General features: G+C 38.9%; 1 protein-coding gene across 1 annotated transcript in view; it reads left to right on the top strand.

Moving 5' to 3' along the window:
* Positions 1–4,382: 4,382 nt before the first annotated feature.
* CCDC80 (coiled-coil domain containing 80) overlaps positions 4,383–13,083 on the top strand; it is a 36,268-nt gene continuing 27,567 nt past the window's right edge. The window contains exons 1-2 of the mRNA XM_003763586.4: positions 4,383–5,285; positions 5,689–7,558. Of these exons, the coding sequence (XP_003763634.2) occupies positions 5,702–7,558 (1,857 nt within the window). The 5' untranslated portion in view covers positions 4,383–5,285; positions 5,689–5,701. The remainder of the gene's footprint in view (positions 5,286–5,688; positions 7,559–13,083) is intronic.

Below are 13,083 nucleotides of genomic sequence, written 5' to 3'. Positions count from 1 at the left end.
TGTCAAAAGAAAGATGAAAAGTTGGCAAATTAATGAATCAAAATTCTTATATGAAGCAAGTTCTTTTGTAAAAATTTGTTCAGATTGATACATGGCAGATCCCCAGACAAAATTTGCCAGATGTTTTACCACTCTCGCTGCCATGATTTAAGGTTGAGGCAAAAATCCAACATAGTTTCCCCTTGGTTCCATTACAGTTTCTCATCTCTTCTTTGTTACCCCTCCTGGATAGAATCTCCTCAGTACATCTCTCTTTTTTTTTCTTTCTTTCTTTTTTAAAATAATAGCTTTTTATTTTCAAAATATATACAAGGTTAAAAACTACTCTGTATAGCATTTAGCCTTGCAAAATCTTGTGCTCCAAATTTTTCTCACTCCCTTGCCCCCACCCTCTCCCCTAGACAGCAAGCAATCTGATGTTAAACATGTGCAATACTTCTATACATATTTCCAAATTTATCATGCTACACAAGAAAAATCAGATCAAAAAGGGAAAAAAATAAGAAAGAAAACAAAAAGCAGGCAAACCAACAACAAAAAAAGTGAAAATACTATGTTGTGATCCATATTCAGTCTCCACAAACTTCTTTTTTGATGCAGATGGTTCTGTCCCCCACCATTGTATTCGAAAAATTTTAGTGGCCACTAATTACCCCCAACAACAATATAAAACCCTCTTTGACAATTAGAACACTTCACAAAACTAGTACCTTCCTACCTTTCCATTTTTCTTATACTTTAATTTGTTCCATGCACTTTATGATTCAGCTATGGTGGTTTACATGGTCCTCACACATAATATTCCAGTTCTTGATTCCTGTTCCTCATTCCAGAAATGCTCCCCTTTCTCTTTCTACTTCCTAGGTTCCTGGTTCCCTTCATGGGAGCTGATTGTTAAATTTCTGGTGTGAGCATTCACACTTTAGAAACTGGCAAATGCTGCAAATCAGTATTTGATTTATAGTTTTGGTGATTTCTAGACATAAGAAAGTGATGGAGAAAATAATAATGCAGATTAAGCACAAAAGAGCCTTTGTATCTTTTTTCTTTTCAGAGAGGTAGTTGTTAAACACTTACCAGAGCACTCCCGTCTATCCATAACAATCCGGTTTATAACAGGTTATTAATCTCAATTTCAAACCTAGGTTGGCAGGTCTTTTCCTATTGCCCCTATGTGCTGTTTTATTCTCTCCCTCCTCAGTTTATACACTTCTAGCAGTTCACTACATTCCCTCCAACATTAATTAATTCATCCCAATTTCTTCATTCTTAACCTTCTTGATTTCTCCTTTCCCAAATCACAAGGTTACAGAGTGTTACCTATAAATTACTCATTAAATTGTTATGCCACAGTTCTTTTTTATTGTCCTGACTCAGTTTCCCTAAATTGTCCTGTCTCAGTTTATAATTGTTCTGCTCAACCATCTCTCCTTCCTAATCATGATGGTCCAGATAAGCATCATCAGAATGTTGGGTGCCTTTCCCCATTCTGTAATCCCAATTATCAGATATCCCCCATGCCTCCCCTCACCCTATCAGAACCGGATTATTAGTCCCGTGTTCCTGCTCTCAACACCCTGACTCTGCCCCTGCCTCAGTCTACCCCTGTATCTGAGCCACGTGTATATATGTCATTGAGAACTCATATTGTTCGCTGGATTCTTGGAGATGATAGTCTCATTCAGCTCAGGGACTAAACCCTCAAGTTTCTCCAGCATTACAAAATTAGCATTCTCAAAGCTAACCTTTCAATGCAGTGGTACAGTGGACAAAGCACCAGTCCTGGAGTCAGGAAGACCTGAGTGGAAATCTAGTCTCAGATACTTACTAATTCTGTGAGTGAGTAATCTCTGGGCAAGTCAATCTCTGTCTACCTCAGTTTACTCAGCCTAAAATGGGAATAATAGTAACACCTGCCTTGCTGGGCTGTTGTGAGGACCAAATCAGATAATAATTGTGTAATACTTAGTATAATGGCTGGGATATTGTAGAAATTATAACTGTTAGACACTACTGCTACCTTTTATTTGTAGAAATAAGGATTATCAAACAGTAAAAAATGAAGGAAGAAAGCATTTCTTTATTGTAAAAATGTGCCCCCGGCACGTTTAACTGAAGATTTCCCATTTACTAGGGAAGATCTGTCTGCCTTCCTGCCATGAGCCCCAAATAGAAACATATTTGGTTTCTAAATGATAACATCTCTCTTAAGATGATATGCTACCAAGAGTGAAAATATATTGGGACAATGTGAAAATAAATTTCTTAAGGATCCAGTCACTATCTTCTTGAAAACTACATGCCCCCTTGCCATCTTTGTCAACTTGAAGCTATTTGCCACCTCTAGCATATGTAACTAGGTTGCCATCTAGTGAGTAAAGCTCATATATGGGGGTGAAGTCTGAGGTCCTCATAGTTCAGTTCAATTGTTCATATAAGTCTCTACTGCTTTCTTTCTGGGTCTCCCAGAATTAAAGCTTCCTTAGAACACAGAAGCTGTTGTTAAGTATTTCAGAAATGCCTATAAACTTGGTAAATCTAGTGCTTTGTGTTGGGAATTAGAGATTTCTCCAAGATGGGGATAGAGGGATTATAGTGAGGAAATCCTGTGGACAAGTGAATGGATCCAGAAAGAAGGCGAACCAGTCAGGAGAATCTGACACCCTCTAAATTCTTATGGAAAGGAGAAATATAGGTTGTGGTTTAACAATTTTTACTTCATTGAGCCAGTGGAGGAAAGAGGATGAAGGAGATATAGCATGAGGTACAGAAAGAAAAAAATGAGGAGTAGGGTGAAAAAGGAAAAAGGAGAGGAAGGGAAAAAAAAGAAGAAATCAGCATCCAATACAATAAGGGGCAAAATACACTGGCAAGGGACTGTATAGAGTACATATGATCAAAAGATATGACAAATCAAAATTCATTTCTTCCCTTCTAATATAAAATTTGTAGTCATCTCATCTCACTAATTCTCCTCTTTTGAAAGATCACATATTCTTATGCTTTTCATTTTTATATTTTCAATCCCCAGGAATTAATTTCTTCACAGTAGGTATATAAATATTTGCTGAATGAACAATTGAAATTAGAGGATAGGTATTGGATTGTCTGTGAAAGGATTGTCTTCTGAATTCCTTCACCAGTCCAATCATGAGTGTTTTCTCTCTTACACAAGTGACAGATCTCATGCTCTCTGGCTTTCAAAGGGGCCTTCTTTCCTAGAAACAATTGTCTTTAACCATCCCTTTGGGAGACTCATACTCATATCCTACAGGAATGATCCAAAGCAACAACTTGGAGAAATAACAGAAAAAGCAATGCATTTGGACTCAGGGAAACTGTTAGAATCTTGATTCTGCTTCTACCTGTGTGTTCTGGAGCAATTCAATTAACTTGTGTAGGCCTTAGTTTCCTTATCTGAAAAAATCAGGGAATTGAAATAAGTAATCTCCAAGGTGCCTTCCACTTGTAAAAATTAGGATTTTTGAACATTGATGTCCAAGATGGTGGGGACAGGGCAAAAATGAACAAGGGGATAGAAAGATATCGGTATATCCAGTGACAATAGTCATGTAAATGGCCTGCAGAGAGACAATTACTAGTGTCAATTAAGATTGAGCACAAACCCACAGAGGATCTGCCTCTACACTCAGCTTAATCACCTGAAATACTTCCCCTCTACTCCTAAATTCCAACAGAAGCTCCAAAAAGACAAAAGAGAGATGACTAGAGACTCCCTCTTTGGGAACTGTCAGCATTAGTCTGTAACTATTACTTCTATTCCTCTTCCTCTCCCCAGATCTCTGCCAGCTCCAGTGTCCACCCCACCCCCTACCCCAACACATGTTGAGTTGAAGTTAATTTTGTCTCTTCCCTTAGCTCTGATGAAAGGCAGAACTTGCCACAGACTCAAGGGACCAGTCTTCATTGTCTACATCTCTAACCCTTTACCAGCTTCCCTTCCATGCCAAGGAGAAACAGGGAACCAAAATGTGGTAATATGATCCCCAATTAGCATAAAATAAAAACAGCTCAGTCATGTTTTCCGTGCCCCTTTCCAATCTTAAATGAAAAGTGAGAAATAGGACAAAAATATAAATATACTCAAACAACTAAAAATAAAGATGTAGTACATGCATATACATGCATTTAAAACAACCTCAGACTTTGTCTCTTAAAAAAAAAAGTCAGCTGGAGGAAGGAATCCAAGCTATTCTTTCATTCCAAGAATACAAACAGAGGAAGAGACTTTGTCTTTCATCTGTGGTGCTGAAAGGGTTAAGTTCTCAGCCATCCTTCTCCAAAGTGATTTATGATGATGAGTAGCATTTCAAAACTCTCTCCCACTCTCAAAGAAGTCTCCCCTTCCCCTCCCCCCTTTCCCTATGGAGTCCTCCCTTAACGTGTTGAAGTGGGAAGGAGGCGGTGTTTTGCTGATCTGTTAAATTCTTAGTAAAGTTTCTGAGATTTCCAGTGGCCGCTGTTGTTTGACTTTGGTTTGGAGCAGAGCTGAGGTTATCCTGACATTTCTGGGACTGGATCCAGCCAAAGGGAAGAAGAAGGGGGAAAGGGAAAACGAGAAGAGGAAAGAAAGGTGGGGAAGAATACACCGAGACATGAAGAACTGAATAAGGAAAAATACTCCTTTCCCTTATCGCATTGCTGTGTTTTCCTTTAGTCTGGAAAACATATTGATCCTGGTACTTTGGCTCGCGGGAAACAAAGGGACTTAGCCAGATTGAGGGAGGGAAGCATGATAAGAAGAACCATGGAACTTTAAAGAGATACAGAAAGAATTTTCCCAAATATCTGGGACTCCACTCTTGCGGGATGTAATGTGTGCGGGAGTTTGTATGCAACCGCTACAAAAACCAAGTCAAAACTTCAGGTAAATGGAGGTACTAGGATTTAAAAGGACGATTCCCTTCATCTCATTCTACTTGTCAAGAAGATCAAGAAGATAAAGAGAGAGAGAGAGAGAGAGAGAGAGAGAGAGAGAGAGAGAGAGAGAGAGAGAGAGAGAGAGAGAGAGAGAGAAAGAGAGAGAGAGAGAGAGAGAGAGAGAGAGAAGGAAAATCTACTCAACTGGAAATAAGAATCTCTGGAGTCTGTGGCATTTTAAGTTCAAAACTGGAGCTGCTGCAAACCTTTGGTGCTGTTCATCCGCTGAAAGTGAAAAGAGTTGGGAGGAGACTGATTTCTTCTAGGGAACTGTCCTGCGACTAAGCTTCAAAGCTTCCCCCTCCCTGCCAAACCCTCTGCATTCCATCTCTATGAGCTAAAATGTAAGTGTGTAGTCTTTTTCACCCTTTAAAAATGTTTTTTATTGCTTATTTGAATAAATGAAACGTGCATATTGTCACACTTTGTGTGCTTGGCTTGCCATCTAGACAGCCAAATGAAAAGTCAGTGCAAACATGATGACTGAGAAGATGAGCTAGAGTTTTGGGGTTTGGGCTTTTTTTTTAACTTACTGTAAATGTTTCTGGAAGGCTCCTTCCAGAGTCACTGAACTACAAAGACTTGAAAGCAAAAATGTGCCATTCCTTTATTCCTTTCCCTCTCCTGCTCCCTACCCCCACTTAAAGGATAAAACATATAGATCCGCCTGCAATTAAATCACTTTCTTGTTTTTCTTTTCTCTCTGTTTTTATGTTCTCACCATTACCACTGCCCATCGCTACTCAGAGTGGACGACACAATGAACTGGATGATGGAATGGGGCTTCACCATGCTGCTGACAATGTGGGTAGTATGCCACTCAGAACCCCACCCTCAAAAAGTGGACAAAGCTGGAAAAATGTTGCCAGTTTCCCAGGTTAATGGTAGACCACTTCGATTCCTGAGGCACACAGGAAGGGCCCAGGGAAATGTGAGGCCTATATCTGATAATCCTGACCATCCCATTTTAGACAGAAGGAGAGCTGTGCCTGTATTAAGATTAGCCCGCCCAACTCCCCTGCCAATGCAGACCAAAGTGGGTGGCAGCCGAATGAGACAAGAACAGAGACCAACAGCCAAGAGCTCCCCAAGAGAGATGGTAAAAGATGAAGGATCCTCTGCTCGGGCAAAAATGGTGCGATTCCCATCAGGGTCCAGCTCTCCCAACATCTTAGCCAGCTTCGCAGGGAAAAATAGGGTTTGGGTCATCTCTGCTCCTCATGCCTCTGAGGGCTACTACCGTCTCATGATGAGTCTCCTAAAGGATGATGTGTACTGTGAACTAGCAGAAAGACACATCCAGCAGATTGTGCTATTCCATGAGGCAGGGGAGGAAGGTGGCAAGGTGAGAAGAATCACCAATGAGGGCCAGATCTTGGAGCAGTCCCTCGACCCTACTCTCATCCCCAAACTGATGAGCTTCTTGAAACTGGAGAAGGGAAAATTTGGTATGGTGCTGCTGAAGAAAACCCTACAGGTAGAGGAACGCTACCCATACCCAGTTAGGCTAGAAGCAATGTATGAGATCATAGATCAGGGGCCCATCCGAAGGATAGAGAAGATCCGGCAGAAGGGCTTTGTCCAGAAGTGTAAGGCAGCTGGTGTGGAAGGACAGGTGGTTGAGGAAGGGAATAATGGTGATGGTGGAAGGAGCAGACCAAAAGTGGGCAGTGAAAAGAAGAAAGAAGATACAAAGAAAGGACAAATCCAACCAACAAGGGAGAGCCGAGTGAAAACAGTCAAGAAATTGGTCACTACAACAATAGCTCCTCCTCCAAGGGTCACCATGCTTCTTCCATCTCCCTCAAAGACATCAGCCTGGACCACTCCTCGTGTAGTGACAGTAGCAACCCGGCCCACCACCACAACTACCACCTTTCCAACCACTCAGAGAACATGGACTACTAGGATTCACACTACCTCTTCTTCCCACAGGCAGCCCTTGCCAGCTGAGGTGACAACTCCCAGGAGTACGTGGGAAGATTTCTACCCCACCTCGAGGAAGGAGCAGCACAAGGAGAGGCAACAGACTACCAAGAGACCAAGCAAGACCACTGGCTATGAGAGCCACACATCAGCAACCACCACAACCCCAGACCACTACACAAGGACCGGCATAAACCGTTTCCGTGACAACCGTACAGATAGGAAAGAATATGGCCCTCGGGATCCAAATGTGGTGCCAGTTCAGCACAAACCAGTGAAAGCAAAGCCACCTAAAAAAAAAGCCCAGGAAAAGATTCTAAGCAATGAGTACGAGGATAAGTATGACCCTAGCCGCCCTACTGCCTCTCATCTAGAAGAAGAACTGGAGGTAGGGAACATTCCCCCTAAGAAAGGGAAAGAAACAAAAAAGCATGATCGGCCTGACAAGACTGAGAAGAAGAAGAAGGTGAAGAATGAGAAACCAGACAAACTGTTGAAGAGTGAAAAGCAAACCAAGAAGGACAAAACAGACAAAAAGAATAAGCAAGAAAAAGAACGAAATAAAAAGAAAAAGGGGAGCAAAACAGAACAAGATGGTTATCTGAAACCCACTTCAAAGCTTTTCACACAGAGTTCCAAAAAATCATTGACTGACCTGCTGGAATTTTTTGAAGGGAAAAGGCGACTCATTGTAAGTAGACTGCTCAGCCTGCTATTTTAAGGGGGGTGGTCCATGTTTTGGTTTGTTGTTTTTATGAAACAAAACTGGGAGGTAATGGATGGCTGGATGGATGGCTGGACAGATGGATGGGTGGATGGGTGAATGGAGTGAGTGAATGAAGGAAAAAAGGAATTAAAGAAGAAATGAAGAAATAAGTAGAAAAGCATTTGTTAAGCACTTAGCTTGTGCTATCCACTATGCTGAGTATTCAAATAAAGAAAAGACAGTTCCTACCCTCAAGGATCTTACTTTCTAATAGGGGGAGACAATAGACATAGGAAAATTATATTTTGGTTTAGAAAGCTATAGGAATGATGAGTGCAACCATAGACAGGGTACTCATTATGGTATAGTTGCTGCTAAGTATGGGGAGAGTAGTAAAACTATGCCAAAAAAATTAGGCATTCAAAGTATTTTTGTCTTTTTGCTTTTTGTTTTTTTAACCACAAGAGCTGTTTGGATCACCAAAGTTGTCCTACAGCTCTATATAGACTCACATGGAGAAAACAAAAGTCCAGAATTTTCTGTTTGTCAGTAAGCTGATAATTTTCCTTTCCCTCCTTCACAGTCTTATATTTTCATACATACACCTCTCTCCCTATGATCTATAGGGATAAGAGAGGAGAGAGAAAAGGTATTCTAAGGGGTCAGGGTGGAGAGAGAAGATAAAAAGGAGTAAATCCCAGGTAAGCTTTGTTGACCAAAAGATTTCACCTATTTCATGAAAACCAGTTTCTTTGTCACTGAGCAAGCATAGATAGAGCTGTTCTAGTGGGGTGGTAGGAATAAGGAATAGAAAAAAAATTAAAATCACTTTAAAATGAATATCAAGACCAATTTTGAAAGGGAAAAGAAATCACAAAAGAGAAGGGTATTTTTGGCAGGAGGGTAGGTGATGAAGTTGAGAGGGCAAAACATGTGTGTAAGAGCCTTAGTCCCTTTTTTAGCACCAGATGCCAAAATTGCTATCTATTCTTCCTCATGATTAGCTCTCTGGGTCCTTGACCAGGTAGCAATGGGAGGGTGCAATGTAAGATGGAGGACAGTTCGAGTACCAGAATTTATAATGGGATAATAAGGAATAACTGAGTTTAAGGATAAGATTCCAATTAATTCTGGGCTTTATTGTTGAAACTAAAAAAGGAGGGTCAGTATGTATGAAAGTTAATATATTAAGATCATTCATACACTTAAAATCTATCACCATTGAACCCCAAAAAGTGGTATCTGTATTGGCAGAGATAAAATGGTATTGGTAATAGAGAGAAGATGAAGATTTGGAAAAATATCCAGTTAAAACTTTAGTTCTTCCTCTGAATCACTGGGTAGTTCTGAGTATTACACTTTACTGGGCTTTAAGCATTCCTCAGGCCCACATAAGGGTTACTGCTTTACAATCACATAAGAAAACAGTAAAAGCTAGTTAAAACTGAATTATGAAATATAGTTATGGATTCTCCCTAGGTCCACATAAAACATAAGGGTAGTTTTTTATAAATAATGTGAAAATAGTACTTTCTCACTATTCTTTCTTTCCCTTTTCATTGCTCTCTCAACTCTACCCTAGATACAAAGTTTCATGCCTAATTTAGCCTTCCTAAAAATATTTAACTTAATAAATTCATATCTTGATCAAATTATTTCTTTTCTCTGGGCCTCAGTTTACTCATCTGTAAAATCACTAGATAAAATGACTTGACAACTAGAATTAGACTAGATTGGTATGGCTAAGCTCCCTAGCATTCTAGGATAGTAAGGTCATAGAATTTGGAAATGGAACCAGCCTTCAATTCAATCTCTTAACTTTACAAATGAGAAAACTGTATAAGAAAGTTAAATTAATGGCTCTAGATCACATTGACAGTAAGAGGCATAGTTGCCCTTTAAGTTCTGATCTCCTTACTTCAAATACAATTCTTGTTTTACTTCAGATATTGTCTATTCACTACACAACACTGATCATATATTGTCTTTGAGTAACACTAAACTTCTCCCCACCCTAAATTTTTTTTTAATACTTCTCAGGAACAGTTGAATTTTAGAAGATTTATGGACTGTTAGAACTGGGGAAAAGACACCCTAAGTGGTTTTATTCAGGATCAAAGAAGTCAAGTCTGGAAACTAGGGCAATACTCATGAATTTCTAATTATATGTATTTCATGTGCCACATATCCCTAAAATTACATTATTCTTTAAGATTTGACTTTTCATACCTATCGATTAAATAGGGTACTGATTGAAACCCTCTTCTCACCAATTCATTTCTCTGGTCCCTTGGTAGCCGTTATACAAACTTTCCATATCTCTCAATCTGAGCTGGATTTGTACCAATGACCTGAATTGAGAGGCTCTGTCTCCTATTAGTCTTTGGCTGTTTTACCAACTAAGTTCAAATAGTGATTTGGAGCTTTAAAACAAAGCAGAAATCCTGGTGGTATTCATCTTAGGTGGGACAGTTCCCAGAATTCTCTTCCATCTTTCAGCTGTTTCCCAGGGTTCATGTCAGAGTCCTGGAACCAAATCCAGAACTTTGGAAAGTTTAGGTGGAAAAGAGAGATATATTTTTTCCCCTTGAAATTTCAGTTATTTTTATTAATTTTTTTTTGGTTTGAGTTACAAGGAAATAATCATAGATTAAAGAATAGCCATCAGTAAAGGACAGGATATCAGTGTCATTAAACTATCATTTAGGAATTAAAGGGTATATTTTATCTGGAAAGAAAATTATTTGGGGAATGATTTATATAGAAATCTCCCACTTCAGGTCCCTCAAATTTGACTCACTTTTTCATTTGCACTACCCCAAGACATAACTGAATATTTATTTTGGGATCTCTGAGACCTACTCACACTCTTTTAGAGGGTGATCATGGAGAAGAAGCTGTTGCCTTCTCCCCCACTCCTGGGAACTTGGGGCATCATGGGAGCTTGTTTGCCTGACGCTGCTTTGTGAAATCATCCAATCCTGGCCACTGTAGCTTAGCTGACCAGCAGACAGAGTTCACCTTTTGGCCAGGTTATAGTGAGAGAATGTGCCAAAGCTATAATTGTGAACCTTCCTGGCAGATTCCTCCTCTGAAAATGCTGTGACCTAGTGAGTTAAAATACAAGGGAGGTTTTAACTACCCTCTCCTAGACTGCACTCTTTTCTCTCCCTCCTTTCCTTCCTTATCCAATGATCTGAAAGTTCAACTCTGCTTTTTCTGCTTTTCATATCATCACTAACAATAAATCTTCAGCACTTGAAACTTAGTTGACAGTTTTTGCTGATGTCACATGGGGCAAAGCAGAATCCAAGTTGGCTTGCTGGTGGTTTTATGAGCTCACCAGAGTTAGCAAGGGCATAAAGCTTGTTATTAGAAATAAAATAGAAATGAGATATATTGCATTTTCCCCACTGGTGCACCCTTTCAAATCATGATTCCACCTGAAATTTGTTTTTTGAATAGCTAAAGGTGCAGCTAGTTAACTCAGTGGATGCTGGACCTGGACTCAGAAAAATCTGAATTCAAATCCAGCCTCAAATACTGACTAATTGTGTGACAATGAGAAATTCATTTAACCTTTGTTTGATTCATTTTTCTCATCTGTAAAGTAGGGATGATAATAAAACTCATCTTCTAGGGTTGTAGTGAGGATCAAATGAGATAGTATGCACTATATAAATGTTAATTATTATTATTGACAAAAATAAGAATCAGGTGAGAAAAGATGGCTAGCATTGTCTTGAATATGGTATTTGTTGTTGTTCAGTCATTTCAGCCATGTCTGAACCCCATTTTGGGTTTGTTTTTTTTGGGGGGGGGCTAAGATACTGGACTGGTTTGCCATTTCTCCCTTCAGCTCATTTTATAGATTAGGAAACTGAGGCAATCAGGGTTAAGAGACTTGTCTAGGGTCACATAACTAATAAAGTGTCTGAAGCTGGATTTAAATTCACGTCTTCCTGACTTCAGACTTTATACATTTCAATACCTAGCTGGACCTGAACATAGTATAGTCACTTATTAAATTGGAAAAAATAATCAAGACATAGTAAAGATAAAAGATTGATAGAAAGTAAAAGAGTATAGCCTTAGAGGAAAAGAGGAGAATAAGAATCATATTGGGATAAATGATTTTATGCTTACTATTTAGCTTCTCTGTATCATAGTTACCTTTACATCTTAAAGATATAAAATATCTTCCAAACTTAGATACAATTTTTTAATCTCCCAAGGAATATAGTGGTTCAGTTAATATTCACCAAACTATAAAGACCTAAAAGAAGATACTAAAGAAGTTTAACTGTAGCAGCTAAAATTTTCTTTCTAGTGGCCCCAATTTATCCTGATATCTTGGAAATGAACAAGGTCTATGGATTAAAGCAAGTGTACAATATTTGCAGCCCAGCCAATCTGATATCCAACCTGATATGCCTCTCATATGCCTCACAGTTTTATATTCATGCAATCTCATTCTTTTGAGGACCAAAAAATTCACAATCATGAATTTGAAGTAGGAGGTTTTAATTAGAACCTAAATTCAGATTCCATTATTAACTTCCTAAATAATCAGGTCATTTCCACTTTCTATGCCTTGATTGTTTCACCTAGTGAATGATGTGATGATATTGAAGTAATTGATCTCTGATGACCCTCTCAGCTCAAAATCTACATTTTATGAATAGTTCACCAAACCTTTATAAGAATTGTGGCAACTAATGTTTTCAGTTTGCAAGTGGGCAAAGTGAGGCACAGAGGTTTTATAGGACAACTCATCCATAAACCTGAGATGTTCTGATTGTTGGGCCAGTTCAATTTTGCATACATGCTAGTTTTCAGCAAGTCAATATAGATGGAGTCTTGAACTCTCATTGGGGATGTGCTAGAATCAAATTGAGTTCATGAAAGCTCAAGAGAGTTGATTAAATTTTCAGGGTAAATCTTTGTACTTTGGAAATGAAAAAAAAATCCAACTATATATAAATCAGGGTTTGATTTATTGTTCTGTTACCCTTCTAGACTTAATACAGTAATGAAGAAAAAATGTTAATAATCAAATTAAACTTAAAAGCGAGTCTCATGTGCAGTCACTCCTTCCCAAAAGCTGGTTGTTAAACATTTACCAGCAAAACCCTGACTATAATTCTAAATTTTTACTTGTCTCCATTATTTGAATCGCAGAGTACTGAGAATTAAAGATTTCTAGATGGTACAATGGGAAAAAAAAAATGACAGGGGCAACTAGGTGGTGAAGTAGTTCAGCCCTGAAGTCAGGAGGACCTGAGTTTAAATCTGATCTCAGGCACTTAACATTTCCTAGCTGTGTGACCCTAGGCAAGTCACAACCCAAATTGCCTCAGCAAAAAATAAAATAAATAAAAACAAAACAAAAACAAACAAACAAGCAAACAAAAAACCACTGGCTACATCTGAAACCAGAGAGGCTGGGTTCAAATCTAACAATTGATACTTACTGTCTGTTAGTCATCTGATCTTCTTGGATCTAATTT

Source organism: Sarcophilus harrisii, chromosome 3 (genome assembly GCF_902635505.1).
Source record: "Sarcophilus harrisii chromosome 3, mSarHar1.11, whole genome shotgun sequence".
In the NCBI taxonomy this organism is placed as follows: domain Eukaryota; kingdom Metazoa; phylum Chordata; class Mammalia; order Dasyuromorphia; family Dasyuridae; genus Sarcophilus; species Sarcophilus harrisii.
Note: the sequence above shows the minus strand (reverse complement) of the source record. Positions and strands in the feature narration are given on the sequence as shown.